Consider the following 23977-nt stretch of genomic DNA (forward strand, 5'->3'; position numbering starts at 1 on the left):
TCTGAGACCCTGTGAGTAAGGATAAAAGAGGGTCTGGAGAACAACCCCTTTAGACGCACCAGGAGAAACGCTGGAAATCCAGTGACAGCATTTTATAGCGAACGCCGGTGAGGGCTTGTGTGCATCCTCCCTTGCTATGGTGGCAGGCTCATCACGGAAGAACGGTTTAGCTAAAGGAGAGGTCACAATTGAACGGCCACAACAAAGAGACACCTGTCGGATCGAAATCATAAAGGTTGGAAAAACCCGTAGCGGTAACTGTTCCCATTCTATTCCCATTCTATTCCTATTTCTCTCTCTCTCTCCAACAAAGTGCAACACAGCGACAACCCAAAAGTCGGCAGCTTGTGGAACTGCAGTGAACTGTACATTTCAATCGGACAATTCATTATCCCCTAGACAACGATAGAGCTTATTTCTTATTGATTATTATTATACCCGCACTTTTAGATTTAGTATTGACGATGTATATTATCTGTATATTTGCATTGATATTATTTTTGTGTATTTTTACTAATAAATACTGTTAAAAATAGTATCATCAGACTTCAATGGACCTCTCTATCTTTGCTGGTATGTGACCCAGTTACAGGGTTCGTAACACACCCAACTCAAAAGATGACAGAGGGAGTGGAAGGTGCTTCTTCTACCTGTTGCCATCCTGTGTGAGATCATTTTTAGACGAAAGACTAATGGGATGTTCAGAATCTCATCAGTTCAACCCAACATACCACTAGTAATGTTTCATGAAGGAAATGTACCACTAAGTGTGTATCTTTGAAATTACCTTTAAAAAGGCAGGATTTGGAATCATTCAGATAAACAGCATGGGAATAAGCCACTTGGCCCACTAGGTCCACCCTGACCAGTGGGCATTCATCCACAATAACCCCATCTCCAGCACTGGTCGACCATGCCTAAGCAATTCAAGGGCTCATTCCCACACTCCTTAAATGCTGTTGATAACTCTGCTTCCACCACTCACTTAGGCAGTACATTCCAGATAGTTGCCTCTCCCTCTGGGTCACAAAAGTTCCTCCCCCATCCTACATCTAAGTTATCTTGCTTCGTCTATGCTGATGGGGGAAAAGATATCTGCAGTCTATTCTATCAATACCCTTCATAATTTTATGTATCTCAATCACATCTCCACTTAATGTCCTCCACTTCAGGGAGAAGAGACCTAACTTCTCCAATCTCTCCTCATAACTGAAATGCTCAACCCCAAGCAAAATTCTCCATCACTATGAATCCTTGCTGTAGTCTGGCACCCAAAACTACATGCAGTTCTGGACTAAACCAAAGCTTTATAAAGTTGGAACATAACCTCTCCACTTTTGTATTCACTGCCCTCCTGAAGGCAAATATCCCAACATGCCTTCCTAACCACATTATTTACTTGTCACATTCAGGGATCTCTCTTTTCCAATGTTCCTTTGCAAGGTCCTACCATCCACAGTATATCTCCTGGTCTCATTAGTGCTCTTAAAATGCATCACCTTACATTGATCTGGATTGAACTCCATTTCCAATTTTTCAATTCACTTCACCAACACATTAATCTCACCCTGTAGACTGAGACTCCTCCACAGCATCAACAACTCCATCAATCTTCCCATCATCTGCAGACTTCCTGATCACACCTCCAAATCATTCACATATATTGTAAACAGCCAAGGTCCCATACCAATCACCAATGAGAAACACCACTTGTAACAATAACACAATTCTCTATCACCACCCTTTTGATAAGGGGGCATCCATTTGGAAAAGAGATAAGAAATTTCTTTAGCCAGAGGATAGTGAACCAGTGGAATTCATTGCCACAAACGACTGTCAAGGCCAAATCATTGGGTATATTTAGAATGAAGGTTGATAGGTTCTTAATTAGTCAAAGCATCAAAGGTTACAGGGAGAAGAGAATGGGGTCATAAGGGATAATGGGTCAGCCATGATAGAAATCAGAGCACATTCGATGGGCCAAATGGCCTAATTCTGCTCCTCTGTCTTATGATCTTATAAAGAGGGCTACAGTTGCCGAGTCAACTCAAACCTCTTCTGGTTAGCAAAGATTTAAATCTCACAGTTATGATCCCAGCAATTTGTTCCCTTGCCTCCCACAGCTGCCATAAGTAGACACCATATAGCCACGGGATTTATTCACCTTCAAGCCTGCTAAGGCATTGAGTAATTCTTTCATTATTAAAGCTTACACAGGACTTTCACCCCCTCACCCCTTGCTAAATTCTCTAACTACAGAGTCTCATTTCCTTAGTTATCATGAGAATGTCCTCTTTTAGTACCTCTCCTATATCTTCTGGCTGTATTCATTGAGTTCCCATGTTATCCCTAAATGGGCAGACCTACTCTATCCAGGCATGACTCATGTTAATCCTGTTTGACAATAATATTTCATAACTCTTTTCCTTTTTAAGCACCATCTTACACTTTATTTTGTACTCCAGATGAGCCTCATCTTCAGTTCCCTATACTTGCCATACGTTTCCTTCCTCTCTTTATGCAACCCTCAATACCTTCAACAACCAGGGTTCCGTGAAGTTGTTACCTGTGATTTTGATCCTTACAGGAACATGTTGCCTGGGAACTCTTGTTTTCTCTCTAATAAATGCTTTGCATTATGCAGCTGTAGACCTGGCCACAACTAAATGCAGCCAACCTTAGCTGGGTCCTGGGTTACTCTAATAAAATTGGCCTTCCACAATACAAGATGTTTATTTAAGTCCATGCCCTTTCACCCTGGTGAAGTAGTTGGATTCTTTTTGGAATGTCACTGCCTCAACATGTTAGAAGCACCAGGAGCAAACACCTATCCTGATATCCGAATCAATCCCTTTCCTTGGATCAGTGACCAAGCCAAGTTCCTATTCTGTCATAATTGTATGAAAATATTAGATCTAGCAGAACTGTCACTGTGCCCAAAGAGTGGTAACTCCAAGAGACTAAGAGAAGGAAGAACAAACACACATTTGTAAAAAAAATCACCAAAGTCACTTACGCTGGAGGGCTATCTCCACAGAACTTGCCAATTCGTTTTGCATCATTGTTTTCACCGCCATTATATACAGAAACATAATCATATCGGCAATAGTTGTCTCGTTCAACATCAAACTTCTCGAATTTTAACTCAATTATCTGTTAAAGATGGAAAATAACATACATTAGTTGTTGGATAGAGACTCTGCTGTAGCTATGTTATTGTCTTACTAAAAATTCCAGTTCCTACAGCTGTCTTACAGTTCTTACAGGTTCCTCTACTGTCGTAATGAGGCCACACCAGTTGGAGGAGCAACACCTTGTATTCCGTCTGGGTTGCCTCCAACCTGATGGCATGAACATCAATTTTTTGAACTTCAGGTAATACACCCCCGCCCTCACCATTCTCCATTCCGACTTCCCTCTCTCACCTTATCTCCTTACCTGCCCATCGCCTCCCACAGGTGTGTCTCCCCCCTTTTCTTTCTTCCACGGCCTTCTGTCTTCTCCTATCATATTCCCCCTTCTCCAGTCCTGTATCTCTCTCACCAGTCAACTTCCCAGCTCTTTAATTCACCCCTCCACTCCCACCCCCATCTCTGACTCCATTTTCTTTTCTAGTCCTAATGAAGGGTCTTGGCCTGAAACGTCAACCATAATCTTTTTCACAGATGCTAGCTGGCCTGCTGAGTTCCTCCAGCATTTTGTGTGTGTTGCTTGGATTTCCAGCATCTGCAGATTTTCTCGTTTGTTTTTAGTTCTTCAAACTGTTGAACTTCCTATCTTAATGATAAATATTCATCTAATTGAATATCTCATCAGACCCTGGACCCATTGACCTTAAACCTAGTTTACAAGTACGTCATACTCTTGCCAGTCTTCAATGATGTAACCTTATTCAGAGCCACGAGCTCACCCTCTTCACCTGTTCATTACAAGTCCACCCAGCGCACCATTAGTGTCGCCTCCCTTCCTGATAGGCTGAATGCATGATTTGACGCATTGAATGAGCTAACATCGAGGAAAGCCCCCTCTCCTCAGGGAATAGGCACCCTGTCTGATTGCAGCAAGGTGAGGAGGTTCCTAGCCAGGATAAACCCATGTGAGCTGTGGGGCCAGACAACACACTTGATTGGGTGCTGAGGGATCGTGCAGCCCAGCTAACAGAGGTCTTCATGGACATCTTTAATCTCTTTGCAACAGTCCAGTGTCCCTGCAGGCTTCAAGGTAGCCACCATCATTCTGGTGCCCAGGAGAGTCACAGTAACTGGCCTAAATGATTACCGCCCACTGGCACTGATCTCAACAACCATTAAGTGCTTTGAGGGCAGGTAATGGATTGTATAAAATTGCATCTTCCAACTACATTGGACCCTTTCCAGTTCACCTACGGCTCAAACTGGTGCACTGATGATGCCATTGCGTCAGCCTTCCACTCTATCCTGTCCAACCTAGAAAACGATGCCACCTACGCCAAGTTGATGTTCATCAACGTAATCTCGGCATTTAACCCAATCATCCCTCAGAGGGTGGTGGGTAAATGGTCCTCATTAGGACTCAGCACCCCTCTCTGTAACTGGATCTTGGACTTCTTGACAGAAAGACCTGAGGTAGTCTGACTTGACAGGAACATTTCAAGCTCCATCATGCTGAGCACTGTTGCCCCCCTCCCCGCCCCCCCAGGGCTGTGTGCTCAGCCTGCTGCTGACTCACCACTACACCGCCGGGTCCAGCTTAAACCACGTCATTAAGTTCACTGATGACACAACAGTGGTTTGGCCTCATCATCGACAGTGATGAGTCAGCATACAGAGAGGAGGTAGAGAGGCTTGTCAAATAGCGTGAGAACAACCAGAATTGGGCCAAGACAAAGGAGACGATTGTGGACTTCAGGAAGGTGCGGAGCAACCCCTGTCCAGTGCACCTCATCATTGCAAGAAGCACAAAGTTCCTCAGAAATCATCATAACAGACGACTTAACCTGAAACCATGACATCTCCTCATTCGTCAAGAAAGCACAGCGGCGTCAACCCTTTCTGAGGCATGTAAGGCCCCCAGTCTAGCAACTTTCTACAGGAGCACTCTCAAGAGTGTTCTGTCTGGCTGCATTGTTGTGTGGTACAGAAACTGCAAGTCATGGGAATGCAAGACCGTGCAGAGGACGGCAAAAACCGCGGAGAGGATCATGTTTTATCGTTTTACAACATTGAACCACAGTAGATTTAATTTGGGTTTATTGACACTGATCAACAGAAAGTGACTCTTCCGTGTCAAACTGAAAACAGATCTCTACAAAGTGATCTAAATTAATTACAAATATTAAGTATCCACCCCTTTAATATGACACACCAAATCATCACTGGTGCAGCCAACTGGTTTTAGACATAATTAGTTAAACGAAGATCACATGTATGCACTCATGATGTTTTAATTGATTGTAGTAAAAATTTACCCATATCTGGAAGGTCCAACTGCTGGTGAGTCAGTATCCTGGCAAAAACTACACCATGAAGACAAAAGAACACTCCAAGCAACTCCACAAAAAGATAATTGAAAAGCACAAGTCAGGAGATGGGTACAAGAAAATTTCCAAGTCACTGAATATCCCTTGGAGTACAGTTAAGTCAATTATAAAGAAATACAAAGAATATGACACAGCTATAAATCTGCCTAGAGCAGGCCATCCTCAAAATCTGAGTGACCATGCAAGAAGGGGATTAGTGAAGGAGGCCACCAAGAGACCCATGACAACTCCGGAGGAGTTACAAGCTTCAGTGGCTCAGATGGGAGAGACTGCACATACAACTGTTGCCTGGGTGCTTCACCAGTTGCAGCTTTATGGAAGAGTGGAAAAGGGAAAGACACTGTTGAAAAAACTCTCAAAATTTCGGCTGGGCTTTGCCAGAAGGCATGTGGTAGACTCTGAAGTCAGCTGGAAGAAGGTTCTATGCTCTGATGAAACCAAAATTGAGCATTTTGACCATCAGACTAAACGCAATATTTGGCATAAGCCAAACACCCCACATTATCAAAAACACACCATCCCTACCGTGAAGCATGGTGGTGGCTGCATCATGCATTGGGGATACTTCACTGCAGCAGGCCCTGGAAGGCTTGTGAAGGTAGAGGATAAAATTATTGCAGCAAAATACAGGGAAATCCTGGAGGAAAACCTGATGCAAATGCAAAAGAACTGCAACTTGGGAGAAGATTTGTTTTCCAGCAAGATGAAGGCCCCAAGCATAAAACCACAGCTACACAGGAATGGCTTAAAAACAATAAAGTTAATGTTCTGGACTAGTCAGAAGTCCAGACGTCAATCAAACTGAGAATGTGTGACTGGACTTGAAATGGGCTGTTCACTCGTGATCCCCATACAATCTGACAGAACTTGAGCAGTTTTGTAAAGAAGAATGGGGAAAAATTGCAGTGTTCAGATGTGCAAAGCTGATTGAGACCTATCAACACAGACTCATTGCTGTAATTGCTGCCAAAGCTACATTTACTAATTACTGACTTGAAGGGGGTGAATACTTATGAAATCAACGACTCTGTGTTTTATATTTGTAATTAATTTAGATCACATTGTAGAGAGACCTGGTTTCACTTTGACATGAAAGTCTTTTTCTGTTGATCAGTGTCAAAAAAAGCCTAATTAAATCCACTGTGATTCAATGTTGTAAAACAGTAAAATATGAAAAATTCCAAGGGAGTGGGGTGAATTCTTTTTATAGGCACTTTATAAAAGTGCAGAGCATAATCAACTCTATTGTACTATTTAATCAATAAAATTATTCTAAACTGAATGCATAACCAACAGTGAACTTCATGTACTCCTCTCTGCACGGCATGAAAGTCCATTTTAAAAAGTGCAGAACTTGAAACTTACCTGGCCCTTGACAGTTTGCATTGACCTTTTTAAGTTGATCAGTATCTTTTTGGATTAGGATGCCATAAATGAGTTAATCTATTCATAACTAAATTGCAATTTTTCAATATTTGCAGAGCCTGTGATACAAAGCGTCTATTGCAATTTTTCTTTGTTTGGCCCATCATTGGTGAATGCTGCTAAAAGATGCCCTCTCACCCCCTTTGGTCCAGATGCCACATCTGTCGCGGAGAAACAGCACGGAGACAGTGGCAGTGACAGTGAGGAGAGGGATCAGATATGTGAGCCCTGGTTACAGTAGCTGACCTCTGACAAGGTGAGGGAAATCGTAAGCGAACTGACCTGCTTACAGAAGTTTCAGAAGGTCAGCCCAGCCACTCTGTAGTGCATTACCTGCCCCAAGCCTGGGTGTGAAAATGATGAAGCCACACCAATCCCCAGGCCAATCATGCCAAGCACTGTCTACTCACTGCCAAATCCAGTCTTAAGAACGATGATTGATGGCAGAGGAAACACAAGTAGACACAAACCATGAAGGGTTCTTTTAGAAGTACAAAAAGTACCATATTGAATAATGTAAACATTGAAAACTCAGGAGGGTTAACAGAAGACATGAGGTTGCTCTAGGAGACAAGGCGAAGGAAAATCGTAAGGGCTTCTACAGAGATACTAGGAGCAAAAGGATAGCAAGGGACAAAATTGGTTCTTTGGAAGATCAGAACACTAATCTATACGCAGCAGCATCTATATTTAGTCGGGAGACAAGTGTTCTGCCTTTCAGGCAATTGATTTATGTTAAACACATTCAGCCTTTATTTTAATGAGCAGTTTCAGATTTGTATTGGGTCACTTCCTGTGCAGCCAGGAAATAGCAAGTATAAAAACACATTGACTGGCAGTAGGCCAGAGGTTTATGTTTGGAGCAAAAGAAGTTTCTATCAAGAGCCATGCTGTTGTTTCCCCAGCACAAGCATTGCTTTTCATTCCTTATTCTCTATGCCGTGCCATTGAGTCTGCAATTAAACCAAGGAGCTAGGAGGCCATTTCCTGACTTTCCTGTCATTTTTGAATGGAGTTTAACTGACTGTCTAGTTGATGTTACAAAACCAAAGCGAGGGTAGTACAGATGTGAGGCAAGGCAATAGAGAGGTCATGGACCCTATACAGATTACAGAGGAGGAGGTGCTTGCTGTCTTAAAGCAAATTAGGATGGATAAATCCTCAGGGCCTGACAATGTGTTCCCTCAGACCCTGTGGGAGGTTAGTGCAGAAAGTCCAGGGGCCCTAGGAGAGATATTTAAAATATCCTTAGGCACAGGTGAGGTACCAGAGGATTAGAGGATAGTTAACATTTTTCCAATGTTTAAGAAATGCTCTAAGAATAAGGCAAGAAATTACAAGCAGATGAGCCTGACATCAGCAGTGGGGGAAGTTAGTGGAAGGTATTCTAAGGGACCGGATATTTGGGTACACAAGAACTGATTAGAAATGGTGAACGTGGCTTTGAGTGCAGTGAGCCGTGTCTAACTAATCTTCTAGAGTTTTTTTTGAGGAAGTTACCAGGAAAGCTGATTAAGACAAGGTAGTGGATATTATCTACAAGGACCTTAGCAAGGCCTTTCACAGAAGCCACAGAGTGGCTGTAGACAGTTACCTCTTTGACTGGAGGCCTGCGACTAGTGGTGTGCCGCAGGGATGGGTTTGGATCCATCGTTGTTTGTAATCTAGATCAACAATCTAGATAAGGTGGTACATTGGATCAGCAAACTTGCAGATGACACCAAGATTGGGAGTGTAGTGGACAGTGAGGAAGACTATCACAGCTTGCAGAGGATCTGGACCAGCTGGGAAAAAATAGGCTGGAAAATGGCAGATGGAATTTAATGCAGACAAATGTGAGGTGTTCCAGTTTGGGAGGATCACCCAGGGTAGGTCTTACACAGGCACTGAAGAGTGCTGTAGAACAGAGGGATCTGGAAATACAGGTCCATAATTCCTTGAAAGCAGCACCTCTGGTAGATAGGGACGCATTATAGGGAGAGGTTGAATAGGTAAGGACTTTACTCCCCTAGAGTGTAGAAGATCATAGAGGTATGCAAAACTCTGAAGGGTATAGATAGGGTAAATGCAAGTAGACTTTTGCCACTGAGGTTGGGTGAGACTACAACTAGAAGTCATGGGTGAAGGGTAAATGGTGAAATGTTTAAGGGGAACACAAGAGGAAATCTCTTTACTCAGAGTGTGTAACAAACTGCCAGTGCAAGTGATGGATGCAGGGTCAATTCCAACATTTAAGGGATAGGTACATGGATGGAAGGGGTATGGAGGGCTATGATATGGGTACAGGTCAATGGGACTAGGCAGATTAATAGTTCAGCACAGACTAGATGGGCTGAAGGGCCTGTTTGTGCTATAGTGTTCTATGACTATCAACTACAAATCTGGAGATGGTTTGCCTCCTCAGAAATGAAAATCCATTGACTTGCAAATTACTGCTATTAATACTACTTCTCCACAATTTTGCCTGCCTTGTACACAACCTAGCCACTATTTTTTGTGAAGTTAGGTACAGCCTAGGCAAATGTGGCATCTGCCGGAATACAGCAATCAATGTATTTTGCAGTCACAAATAAGCTGCACAAGAAGTGACTAAATTCTTTCTCACAGAAGTGGATGGGATTATTGATAGGGGCATGTATGGTAACAGGAAGGTGATCAATTACTCTTTATAATTTAGTGAATGCTTCCCCTTTGTCAAACTCCAGCACCCTGCCATGTTGGTGATGACAGTCTGTAGGGAAGCTGATATACTGGCTTGCTTCAGCAATAGTTTGGCTGAAGAATGTATGCACAGCAGATTTGTCAGTCATACAGCACAGAAGTCAGTTAGCTCATCTTGCTTCAGCCAGCTCATAGACAGAGTTATCTAATTAATCCAGTCCCCTGCTCTTTCACCTCTTTTTATTCCTTTTCTAAGAATATATCCAATTGCTTTTTGAGAGTTATTCTTCAATTTACTTTGATCCAATCCTTCAGGCTCTGCATTCCATGGTTAAAAATTGTCCACATCTCACCAGATTCAGCCATTTAGCTTATTTACAACAGAGAAAGGTCAAGTCTGTAATGGCATGAGCAGTGCTTTTCCAATTTTGTACATACTAGTCCAAAGATCACTGAAGAAGCAGGATTGCTTGGGCTAAATTAGCGTGAATGAGAAGTGATCTAAGTTACAAGGGCAGAAAGAAATTCCCAAATAAAATAACGACTGTGTAGAATGAATGAGGGGTAAAAGTAGAAGCCCCAGAACAAAGGAAAATAAACTATATATCAAAGCACAAGCTTAAACAATCAAACAAAAGTAAGTTTCAGATGCTTTTTAAAAACTAGTTATTTATTCTTCAAATTCACTTTCATCTTAGTTTTAGATGGTAAAACGTTTTGGCAGGGAAGAACTACATTTGACATTTAGTCAGGAATGTTCATTCCACCTCATACTGCAAATATGTGAAACTGATGAACAAATTCTTGGCTTAAGAACAGTTGATGCTCAAATATCACCTTGAACATTGGTTCTTTGTCTTTTTTTTTTGAACAGCCAAGCTGCGGGATGTCAAGATTTAGAAGAATTCTTCCCAGTTCATACACTGAGCGAAAGAGTTGCGATGTCAAGTTGGAGCTGTACAAGATGTTTGGTGAGGCCAGACTGTGTGCATTTCTGGTCAATTAGCTACAGGGAGGCTGTCAAAGGGTGCAGGAAAAAATTCACAAGGATGTTACTGGGACTGGTGGGCTTGAGTTATAAGAAAAGGCAGAAAAATGTTGGGGTCAAGGAGAACCCAACTGCTGTGTTGAGCTTGCCACAATGCTCACATGGCTGACACTCAGCTCCTGAAGCAGACACCTTATTTCCTTTTCTGTCAAAGGGAGGGACTGAGGGAGTAGAAAATGATTCAAGGATGTGTCAAAGCTGACTTGAAATAAAATACAATATCCCCATTCATGTTTGGGAATACCTGATTCATGGTGGCTCAGAATGGAAAAGGTGCATTTGGGTTGGTATTGCTAACCTTGACCACCCCCATACACTGACAGCACACAGACCCCTTGCATAAGTAACATCGGCAGTATACAACCTGTAAGACCACCCATCCTTAAGACATGTCCTGCTCCAAATGTGGAAGGGGCTGGTGTCCCACATTGGACACTTCAGAACTCACAGAGGCAGAGCACAAGCTTGCCATCCTCAGTCCCGGGGGACTGCCTAAAGCGGCAGGGAAAATGCACACTTGTTTTTGGGTGCCAAAAGTACCTGATTTTTGGGTGCCACAATGTGCCATGAGCAGGAGACTCCCGCTGGGTAGTCATAGTCTGGCCAGTTGGGTGTTTTGAAGGAGCCGGGTGATTTTTCCAGACGACCACCGCAAAACTGATCATCTATGGTGATGGAATAAAAATCTTCTCATTATATGTTCAGAGTGAGCATTCAAGTGAAATACACATCTGCATAACTAAGAAACCACATACTGGAAATATGAACAGAACAGAAAACGCTAGAAATATTCATTTAGTCAAACAGCATCTGTGGAGAGAAACAGAAATATGAACTTTATTGAGCTGAACTGGTAGTTCAGTATCTCTCCCCACAGATGCTGCTGGACCTGATGACATTACATTTCAAACATATTTGTGTTGCACACATTTTCAAGATGTCAATAAAACATTGTTCCTTTCCTTCATATCCGTGCGATCTTGTCGAAACAGTTTTTGCTCATTTGTTGTTGTCAGCAATGGCTATTAATTGAGATGGTTTCAAGTGTACAAAATTCCTCGCATTCACCAGCAAAATAGTAACTGTTTAAAAGTGAGCTTAAATTTGCACATGCATATTCACTCAAGTCAATCTGGTGGCTTTTAAATTCATCTGCCAATATTAGTAGGACACTATCAGCTTGGAACTGGAGTATTTTCTCTGCCAACAATCCAAAATAATAGTATTAGATTCTGTTGTTGTAACTTCAGCAACTGGAATCTACTTAAAAGATTTATTAATAGTACTCTGTTCTATTGCCAGCCAGTGGTGTAGTGGCATCAGCACCGGACTTTGAGGCAGACAGTCCTGGGTTTGGATCCGGCTGGCTCCTTGCACGCTTTCCATTCATGCTGTGTTGACCATCGAGTGAGCAACTTGGCCTCGTAAAAAAACAGACAAATGCTAAGGAAACCGGAAAAAAAGTTGCCCAATGCACCACAAGACATCAAAAGGAACAGCAGCAGGTCTGATTTATGTACTGTTTACACCTTAGAATTTCCAAATCTTATTTTGGAACTATTAAAATCCAACATAAACAAGAACATTTATGCATATCTTTCTGAATTAATTACTTCTATTATAATCATTTTACTTTTCTCAATGCATTGTGTAATGACTTATCTATATAAACAGTATGCAAGTCAAGTTTTTTTTAACTATATTTTGGATCATATGACAACAATAAATAAATAAAAATACTAAATTATTTAAAAATCCTTTAATAAGAGTTAGGCCAATTTGAAATTTAAGTGCTGAAATAAAACTAACATTCATATAAAGATGCTCATAGATGATTTGTATCAACTAACTTTCCCATTTGCACTGGCCTCCTCTAAATGATCAATAATGTGATTGTTTTTTGGAGTTCAATTGGATTAAAGGAATTTTCCATGATGTGTTTGATTAATTCATTTTAACCAGCTCACTGAATGAACTCCTGTGCAATTCAATATATAGTGCCATAAGATTTTTATCTTTGAAACTTCAGCTAAAAAGACTACACCAAAATGCTTGTTGATGTGTGCTCTCTGGGCTAGTGGAGCTGGGTCTAACATCCAACATTTTCCCCGCAAAGGTGAGAATGCCACCACTGAAAGAATTAAATATTAGTTTGTATATATTTTGAGTTTTATCATTGGTTAATAGTGCATAATCTGCCAGTAGAAATGAAATGATCTTACTTCTCTGGTTTGGCCTGGTTGCAGAGTACATAGCAACAAAACCATTTCCTGCAGTGTTGGCATCGGTTACCATCTGGACCAACATTTTGTTGCCAGATGAGATGATCGCGCCAGGCTTTGAAGTCCCACAAAATCTGCCCAACCGCTGGCCATTGACGTGTCCATCGTAAACATCAACATAATCATACCGACAGAGTGTGTCACGTTCCAGATCAAGGAACCGGAAATTAAGAGCAACCACCCGGCCTTTTGGTACCTGTGAACGGCAACAGTAAAAAGCAAAATTCACTCTTGGCCATGCTCACATTACAAGGTTTAAAAGGACAAGTACTCTGGTGCAGCATAGCATACTAAAGGTACTAATGTACAGAGCTGTGGTGTGAGTGAGACTCACTTATTTAAGTTTATATTTTTAGTGAGAATTTTGCAAAATCTGGTTGCTATTTACAAGGAAACCAAAGAAAATTATTTGTATTACTGTAGCTCTATTACTTGCTTGAATTAGCTGTCCTACTGGACCCATTTCCCTGCTTGCTCCCCTTAAGATTTGAATTAAATATTCACACACTTGGTTTTGGCCTACATCCATCATCGTTCCTGTCCCAACAAAGTTGTATAAACAACAGCTTCCCGATTCCTCGACATGCTGACCATCCATGAGGACCACAACCTTGATGTGACTTGAAGGCTTGCATGCCTCGATGCCCTGGAGAGCTATGTTGGCTGGAATCAGGACTTTATAGTTTAGCTCTTGGTAGGGTCACCCATGCCAAACAGGTCAAAGGGCAGAGGCCAGACTAACACTGGTCCTCCAGGTTCAGGAGTTACAGCTCAGGGCTAACAACCCTGACTGGTCAGCCAAAACTGTTACAGAAACAGCAGTGAAGAATTCTTTTACACCCGTGTGTGATAGTATTCCTGAATCTCCACCCCGGACTTAAATGGTTTCTGGAAGATAGCCAAGGACATACAGAGATGGAGGACCTTCATTACTGCCCTAAATGCCATGTGTTAACGAGCAGTAAGTTACATGCTGACTGTAACTTATGGGAATTTCTCCATTTGTCTTGTTAAAAATCTCACAAACTTCAAACACTTATAAGGTCCCAGCCTTCTCCATTCTAACAAAGCAATCTAGGTTCTAAACTTAACAAATATCTTATTTTTTTTAAAAAGAGGAATCAATGTGGATCTGCTTCATAGTTACAAAGAAATAAAATTAACTTTAATTAGATTTGTTTGTAACGTCAAATTTCAAGCTGTGTTTGGATAGATTTTAAAATTTTACAATTTTGTTTAATCTTGCAATGCTTACATTGGACAGCCAGAGTTTTACCCCGGGTGGAAACTGCTAATACGAGGAGGCATAATTTTAAGGTGACTGGAGGAAAGTACAAAGTAGATGGGGAGGGGAAGGGTGTCAGAAGTTTTTTTTTTACAGTGGTGAATATGTGGAACATGTGGAATGTGTGCTAGAGGCAGATACATTAGGGACAATTAAGAGACTTAATTTGGCACATGAATGGTAAAAAAAAATGGAGGGCTACATGGGCGGGAAGGGTGAAATTGATCTCAGAGTATGTTGAAAGGTGGGCACAACATCATGAGTCAGATGGTCTGCATTATGCTGTAATGTTCTATGTTTAATGTTTTAACCTGAAAGCATTGTTACATGAGTGTCAGCATCACGTAATAACTGTAAAGTTTGCTCAGAACAAGCACCCATACAAAAAGACAAAGTTGACCAATGAGTCGTCCCCAGCAGAGTATCCTACAAAGCAAAAGGCTGGGTATCATTGACGACTACCAGTGTTTCCAAATGCGATTCAACCATTAGAGTGGCAGTAAGTACTGGAGCTCCATGCATGCACTATGAAAGGCAGAAGTCCAGGGCTTCCTGAAAGACAAAAGGCAGTTTGCTTCACTATTGGACTCCACTTGGAGTCCAACAACACAGCCCAGATATGGCACAAGATTAACCGGAGACTCTAGTTGAGGGGAACAGGGAGGGTGTCAGAAAGTGGTGTTTGAGGTCAGTACTGGATCATCCATGATCTTATTGAATGATAGAGTAGATCTGAAAGGGTAACTGGCCCATCCCTGCTCTTTGTACTTGGGCTCTTTATCAATACTTAGAAGACAAAGGGAGTGGTCTATAATTCTTGTTGCCTCAGTCAAGCAGCCAGCACAAAGACCAGTCATTCTCTCTTCTCTCCTCTTCTATTGGAAGGTACAAAACCCTGAAAGCACACACAACCAGACTCAAGAACAGCTTCTACCCTGCTGTTATATGACTATAAAGTGGTTCCCTAGTACAATAAAATGGACTCCTGACCTCACAATCTACCTTGTTATGATCTTGCACTTTCTCTGTAGCTGTGACACAATTTGGCATTGTTAATATTTTACCTTGCCCGATCTCATTGCACTGGGTAATTATTTGACTAGCGTGAACAGTATGCAAGACAAGCTTTTCACTGTATCTCCATACATGTAACAATAATTGACCATTGCCAAGTATGTGATGAACTCATTTTACTCATAAATCCATTATCTTAAATATTTTTATAATGAAAGAAAAATAGCTAAGATTTGTAATGGTTAAAAACAAGTAATCGTGGTCTCAGGCCATGCAAGAGGACTACTGGGAATTAATTGTAGTCATTGCTCTGGAATTCCTCTGACCTTCTAATGCTTCTCCTTCTATTATTCTTCTATGCTTCTCCTAAGTATAATGAATACACTCATGGCGATGCTCCAGGTGTAACAAGTAATTAGGAAAACTAATAAAATTGCATCATTTCTTACAAAGAGAATTTAATATGCAACTAGTAGGAGAGTCATGCATTGGCTTTGTTTGTGTAACTGGAAAATTCTACTGTTTTGATCTCTTACTTAAAGGAAGATGCAAATATATTGAAATCAGGTTTGAGAAGGTTTATTGGACTGATAACTCAAAATCGATAGTTTATTTTGTAAGGGCAGGATGGTTTGTATCCTCTGGGATTTAGAAGAGTGAGAAACGGGTTGTTAGAAACAAATAAGACCCTAAAGGTCTGGACAAGATGAATGGAGAACACTTTGTCCTGTGGGAGACACTAAGACTACGAGACACTGTTTAAAAATAAGGGGTCACCATTTATAAGCGAGGAGGTGATTTTCTCCCCCTTACCAAGGTTCAGGAGTCTTTGCAATTCTTTTGTTCCAAGGAGAAGTGGTAATAATGGCTTTAGGGCAGATGCAGATGGATTGTTCATAATGAAGTAAACGATAACAGTGGGCAGACAGGAATGTAGATCTGTGCTTACAATCAGATCAGTCATAAACTCATTGAATAGCAGAGCAGGCTCAAAGGGTTAGTAGTCTAGTTCTGTCCATGATTCATATGTTCATATATTTGTATTTTAGAGGAGGTTGCGGGAAACTGATTGAGAAAAAGGAAAATGTTATAAAAATTACCTGTTAAGTATATTAAGTTTTAAAATCAGTTTTGTACCATCTCTTACACAGTCTTAACCCCAAATTTGCCAGATGCAAAAGGCTGTCAGTGAGAGTTTAGGAATGGGACCTCTTTAACGATCTGTCAGAGCCCTAGTGACATCAGATACCAAGTGACTCCAGGCTGCAGATGATCAGCAGAATTTGGATCAGGTGAGTGCAGAGGGAGAAACACCAGACATACAATTCTGCCCAATATTTACAGTCAGATAATTGGTTAATCAGACCTAGATATACCAAAGTCAAAATTGCTGGTATACAATCTATTCCTGCTACTTTACCTTCTGGTAGGCAACCATGACTACACTCCAAAATTCATTCCATTAGCTAGAATAGTTGGGATACCCCAAGATTTTAGATCATAAAAAGTTACATCAGTTTATCCAAGTAAAGATTACTTATGGCTAAACTAGTATAATAAGAAACTGTGTCTTTGGTTTCTGCAAATTCATACTCTAGTTCTCTCACTCACCACTCCTTCGAGATGCTGCTAAAGATTTACTTCTTTGATTACATTCTCAACACTTACAGTAATAACTCCTCTTGAGGCTCATCACGAAACCTAACTTTGATAGCAAGCACTCTTATAAATCTCTAAGAGTTGCCATCAAATTTAAGTGACTTTATAAACACAAATTGTTTGCTACATCAACATGGATATACTAGGCATCATATTCAAACATAATTTCAGATGTGTCTTTAAAAGTGTTTGAAGCAGAACATGGAACAGTATTTGAGTGCACTTCTGATACTATCTGGATTTTAAAAAAAAGTTTTATTCCATTTCAAAAAAGCTAGTTGTAATATTACCTACAAGTGTTAGCATATGCATGATATTTTCTCATAAGCAGTCCTTTCTCCCCCCAAACCCCAGAACAAAAATGAGAAATTTAAGATATCACACAGCCCAGCAGATACCAAAAGTAGGTTGATCTCAACCGCCAGTACCCTCCCACAGGCAGGGATAGATTTCTGAATATGTACCATTGCCTAATAGGCTCTGGGTTAATTAACAACACAACAGAGTCATTGCTGATATACTGCAAAGTATACCTAAAGTCATCTTCCTCTGTTTCCTTTCAGTCTTCCTGCAATGTTGTCCTACGCAAAGAGTGCATGGAATGGCAAACAGAGAAACCTGCCATCTCATCATTCACCACCACCAGCTATGGGCCAAGCTACCGCATCCAATGATTCTCAATGTTCTACTTCATCATTCTAACCACGAAATTTAGAAAGTTATTTTGAAACTAAGACAAACCTAACGATACCTGAAATATGTTATTAATACAATTGTTTCATATTACAATATGTAACCATTTAATCTCATGTAGACACAAGTCTAACCCTTTCTCAGCAGCAAGACAAAGTGGTTCCTAGTTTCCTCTGGTAAACAATGAATACCAGATCCATTCTCTGCTTAGGCTACAGATAGCTCAGTTAATCAATGCACAGAATTAATCCACTCTCACATAAAATAACAGAACCTTACTTCGGACGGTGATCATAATTCTGCAATCTGGTGCCTTTTCTCAGTAATTATCCCAGTTTATTCAAATAATTAGGAATAACTGCAAAAAGGTAAAATGGTCACACTCCACATCGCTTAGTTTTTGTTATATAGTTAATTAACAAACTGATGGGGAGGATTTTGTTTTTGAGCTAGATTTCCCAGAAATTTTGATGGGCAAGGAACCAGTGAGCCGTGGGAGTCCTTGGAACAAATCTTTAACATGAGTCATTGATTAAGAAAAATAACTGGCATGGAACAAGTTTGTCTGCTGTCTTACGAGACGGAAAAGTATTTCAAGGCCATAACATAATGATGGAAAGAAAAGGAAGAAACTCATCAACAAAATACTTCGTCACGTCTTCACGTAAGAGTTTTCAACAGATTTAAACTTCTCTGTGGAGATCTGCTATGTCGTAATTTGTAGCATTAGAGTCAAAGGATAGCAGGTTCAAATCCTATTTTGGACTCTACCACAAAATCTTCTTTGCAGTTCTTTGCGGGAATGGGACTCGCTTTCAGGGATTCATGGCTGGCCATTATTCAACACGCCAAGGTCATGGCCTAAGAGTTCAGATCACCTTTAGTGGGCTGAGATCACATGGCTCTGGAGACGGGTGGATCGAAGGTCGTGAGAGATCCGGCAGGAGATCGGTGCGTCGTGGGAGTCGGAAAATCCATGGCTGTGTGCCCAAAGACCCAAGACCTTTGGGCACAGAGTTCAGAAAAAGCGACGGAAAGGAATTTTAACATCATAAACCAGTGAGTTGTTTGTTATGTCTCCCCTCTCGCTGTGAAATGGAGACACCCCTTTTTCCCTTGGGGGGGGGGGGAGAGAGAGACACACACACTGTGGTATGTTGAATATCAGGTGAACGGGTAGTCTTTGGGATACTGCAAGTCTGTGTATTTGCTGGTGCTTTGCTGCACACCTGAGTGCTCGGTGGTGGGGGGAATCATTGTTTGCTGCCACTTATGCACGGGATGGAGGGGAGCTGGGGGAGGGGTCTATGGGGTTCTAACATTTAACTGTCATTCCTTCTTTGGGGCACTCCTCTGTTTTCGTGGATGGTTGAGAACAAAAAGCATTTCAGGATGTATATTATATACATTTCTCTGACATTAAATGTACCTTTGCTTACATGCCTGTGCTGTACTGAGGGAATTCTACATTCATTTGCTGAGATGTAAGTCAACATCCTTTCTGTCCTCTCAGATACACTTTAAAGAACCCAAGGCATTACTTTGAAAAAGAAATAGGGAGCTATCCAAAAACCAAATGTGAATTAACTGCACATTTCCTCTTGCAGAGGGATTAAATTACTAAATTACCATTGAAAGGTTTTGAAAATTAATGTGGAATTTAAGTCCCACCACAACATCTGGGAAAATTAAACTGAAGTAGTTAAAATAAATCAGGAGTATGATGTTAATAACTGTAACAGTGATCATAAAACTCAAATGATCACAAAAACCCATCTGGTTTAATAATAAATGTCCTTAAGGGAATGAAATCTGCCATCTTCACCCAGACTGAATTACATGTAATGCGACTGACTTTTGATTCATTTCAGGGGCAGTTAGAGGGGGACAGTGCCTACGTTCCAAGAATTAAAGAATACATAATCACAATAGTAACTGTACTTGAAAAATGCGCTACATTACTGTGAGATGCTTCGAGACAATCATTGGCTGTGAAAGACATAAAAATCCTTTGTGGAGGTGCAAAAGACTACAAGATGCTGGAATCTGCAGAAACAAACAAACAATCTGCAGGAGGAACTCAGCAGGTTGTAGTGTCATGCAGGATAGAGATAGACCCTTTGGCCAACTAGTCCACACCAAACAAGATGCCCATCTAAGCAAGTCCCATTTGCCTGACCCATATTCCTCCAAACCTTTTTGCTCCAATTTGCTTTTTTTTTATATAAAAAAGTTGTCTCAGCCATTGATATCAAGATGCTATAGTTGCACAAATGTTGTTCTATACTAATAACAGAAGCTGATCAAATATTCTACAAGTGGCCTTACTAGACCTTATTAAAGATTCAGTATAAAGGGTTTCTCTTGCCAGAGTTGCTGCCAGATGTAAAGTGTTTTTCCGACATTTTCTGTTCTTTATTTAATACCTCTACTTAAGGAGTCCAAATTCCCACATTTTGCTAACTACTCTTAATATGCTCTGCAGTGTTAGTTGATGCGTTCATGAACCTCCCCACCTACCATCAAGTTTCTCTGTCTACGAACAGCCTTAGAACTGAGCAATTAAGTCTACATTGCCCTTTCCCATTCTTTCTGTGAAAATTATCTCTGCATAAAATGGCAAATGCTACTCTTCTGCTGGCTTGTTACAGCTGATTAGTTTTATCTGCTCTATTTATGATAAATTCCAAGTTTTATAAAGAATCAGAATATCATCAAGCACAGAAACAAGCCTTATCTGAGATGGCCTGGCCTGTAACTCCTCACATTGACTGGCCCACTTTTAGTTGCCTCCTTTATTCTGTCCATCCTTGCTCCTGGTTCACCTACATGATCCACCTGAAGCCACTACCCTTTTAGGTCAGCCCAGAGTGGCACCCTGCCTTCTCATTCTTAAGTCTGCTTGATAATCCTGATGGAGCAATTTCAACATGAAATGTCAACAACTTCTTCCTTTCCCCTGCACTCCACCCCTACAGATGCTGCTCGACCCACTTGAATTTCTTCAGCAGATTGTTTGTTGTTACAAGTTCTTATTTCTTTGTCGACATGCTATTGGTGGATGTTAGAATAGACATAGAAACCCACAGGCCCTTTGACTCACAACATTGTGCCAACCATGTAACCTACTCTAGAAGCTGCCTAGAATTTCCTTAGCGCATAGCCCTCTATTTTTCTAAGCTTCATGTACCTGTCCAAGAGTCTCTTAAAAGACCCTATTGTATCAGCCACTACCATCTTCGTCGGCAGTGCATTCAAAGCACCTACCACTCTGTGTGAAAAACTTCCCTCTGACATCCCCCCTTGTGCCTACTTTCAAGCACCTTAAAACTATACCCCCTTGTGTTAGCCGCTTCAACCCTGGGGAAAAGTCTCTGGATATCCATGTGCTCAATGCCTCTAATCATCTTATACACTTTTATTAGGTCACCTCCCATCCTCCATCGCTCCAAAGAAAAAAGGCCACATTCACTCAACCTATTCTCATAAGGCATGCTCCCCAATCCAGGCAACATCCTTGTAAATCTCCTCTGCACTCTCTCTCTATAGTATCCACATCCTTCCTGTAGTGAGGTGACCAGAACTGAGCACAGTACTCCAAGTGGGGTCTAACCAAGGTCTTGTATAGCTGTGACATCACCTCACGGCTCTTGGACTCAATCCCACAGATGACAAAGGCAAGCACAGACATGCGCCTTCTTAACAACACTGTCAACCTGCACAGCAGCTTTGAGTGTCCTATGAACATGGACCCCAAGATCTCACTGATCCTCCATACTGCCAAGAGTCTTACCATTATGATTATATTCTGTCTTCAAAGTTGAACTACCGAAATGAACCACTTCACACTTATCTGGGTTGAACTCCATCTGCCACTTCTCAGCCTAGTTCTGAATCCCATTGATGTCCCGCTGTAACCTCTGACAACCCTCCAGAGTATCCACAACACTCACAACTTTTGTATAATCAGTAAACTTACTAACCCATCCTTCTACTTCCTCAGCCAGGTCATTTGTAAAAATCACAAAGAGGGATCCCTGCAGAACACCACTGGTCACGGTCCTCCATGCAGAATACAAACCATCCACAACCACCCTTCGCCTTCATTGGTCAAGCCAATTCTGGACTCATAAAGCAAGGTCTCCTTGCATCCCATGCCTCAATACTTTCTGAATGAACCTCACATGGGGAACCTAATCAAATGCCTTACTGAAATCCATGTACACTACATCCACTACTCTACCTTCATCAATGTGTGTTGTTACATCCTCAAAGAATTCAATCAGGTTCATAAGGCATGGCCTGCTCTTGACAAAGCCATGCTGACTATCCCTAATTAGATTATGTCTATTCAAATGCTGATAAATCCGGCCTCTCAGGACTTTCTCCAACAGCTTGCCCACCACTGAAGTAAGACTCACTGGTCTACAATTTCCTGGGTTAAAATGTTCTGTGAATTGGTATCCTGGCTGGACATCAAATGAGTACAGTGGATTCCAGTTAATTGGGTGACTGGTTAATTGAGGCAGCTACTTATTTGGGACAACTCTTAAAAAAAAAAACAAATTGAAAAAATAGCCAGCATTCCCCAGTCACTTAACTGGGACAGGAGACTTGCCGAGCAGTTTCTAATTAGCCTCAGATGTGTGCACTTGTGTGGGCATTAGACACTGCACCATACTTAGAGCAAACATTTTATAAATAGTGTCAACTGCATGTGTTTTGTGTTCAAAAAGCAACAACTTTTGCTACTGATAGTTGGTGAGAAATAAGCAATGAGACAATTAAGCAACACACACAAAATGATAGAGGGACTCAGCAGATCAGGCAGTATCCATAGAAGTGAATAAGCAATCAATATTTTGGGCTGAGGCCCTTCTTCAAGACTGAAAAGGAAAGGGGAAGCCGCTAGAATAAAAAGGTGGGGTAAAGGGGCTAGCTGGAAGGTGATAGGAGAAGCCAGGTTGGTGGTTGGGAAAGGTAAAGGGCTGGAGAAGAAGGAATCTGATAGGTGAGGAGAGTGACCACTTTGCTCACCATGGTTTCAAGCATGAAGGCTTGGAGATGATGTAAACAGTTGGAAGTGAAAATAAAATCATTTCACTTCTTCAACAAGTTAGGACTTATGAAGAATTTAATGGTATCGGCAATCACCTTGAAAGTTACAATGAAGATGAAGATTTGGAGGATGCAATCGTTAAAAACATTGTATGATGGCAGTCCATTATCTGCACTAGATGTCTGCGTTCATTTTGTTCACTTGCAGTCTTTCAAACGAATGCAGAAGCATACACTGTACTGGATAAATAATAGTCAGATTTATAGTAATGTAGAGTTATAGTAGTATTCTAATTCTGTATTTTATTGAAGCACACAAATTATTACTCAGTTAAGTGGTAAGTTTGTCATTTTTTGAATACCTTTTTAACAACTTTCCATGAAATCTCAGCTAATTGGGACAGCCACTTAATTGGGCCACAAAATACTGGTCCAAATGTGTCTCAATAAATTGGAATCCACTGTTCTAAGATAAAGAAAAACATTAAATATCTAAGGCCAGAATAAATTTAAATGCATTAGGTGTGATTTTGAGTATTTACAATCAATGCATTAATTTAGCTTTCTGAAAAATTGTCACACCCAAACATAGTGCTTATAAATTCAATTTACTGTATCTAATATGTAGGTCCAGTAGTTTCTAATTTTGTACCATTTAGAGCCAATGGGGTCTATGTTGAATATAAAGTAGCCCCCCCCCCCCCCCGTCACAACCACTCAATTTACAAACTGTGGGGGAAAAAAATGCAATTGAGTATTAAATGTACATTTAGCCATGTACAGAATGTTGCTGAAATTCTGAGGAGGGACATTGGCAAATTCTTTCCTTTTTATTGCTCTTTTCTACCACGGGTCCTAGCTAGAAGGCCCAAGAGACACATTTTATTTTTCTGTGCCCCTGAGCTCTGCCTTTGGAACTTGTAAGGAGTTGGAATAAAACATGAAAAGAACAAGGCCATAAAAGACCTGGAGAAACCCAGCAGGGTAGGCAGCACCTATAGAAAAACAGAAGTAAGTCAGTCAATATTTCAGGGTAAAGGTTCTTCCCTGGGGCTGGTACTTGCACCTTACATCTGGTTCCTTTATGTCAGAGATTCATTTGAATAGTGAAAGTACAGACGCCAATCTTTCAAAGCAAAAATCCCTTAAAATAAGGGAATAATGAAGGAGTAATATTTTTAGCACGTATTCGACTATTAGGGAGGCTGTGAAGGGAAGGCTGATTGTCATATGCTGATGGAGAGAAAGTTAGTGGGCAAGTTACCCCAGGCCACTTTTGCATACCTCCTGGCTGATCAAAAGCGGCTTTGGCAGAGAAGAGGAACCAGGCCTCC

General features: G+C 41.1%; 1 protein-coding gene across 1 annotated transcript in view; it reads right to left on the minus strand.

The window, feature by feature from the left end:
- The window catches only part of pcolce2b (procollagen C-endopeptidase enhancer 2b), a 43398-nt gene that overhangs the window by 14325 nt on the left and 5096 nt on the right, over positions 1-23977 (minus strand). Inside the window, exons 3-5 of the mRNA XM_073041526.1 lie at positions 12875-13130; positions 11193-11317; positions 3017-3153 (exon numbers count right to left, since the gene is read on the minus strand). Of these exons, the coding sequence (XP_072897627.1) occupies positions 3017-3153; positions 11193-11317; positions 12875-13130 (518 nt within the window). The remainder of the gene's footprint in view (positions 1-3016; positions 3154-11192; positions 11318-12874; positions 13131-23977) is intronic.

This window comes from Hemitrygon akajei, chromosome 3 (assembly GCF_048418815.1).
Source record: "Hemitrygon akajei chromosome 3, sHemAka1.3, whole genome shotgun sequence".
Lineage (NCBI taxonomy): Eukaryota > Metazoa > Chordata > Chondrichthyes > Myliobatiformes > Dasyatidae > Hemitrygon > Hemitrygon akajei.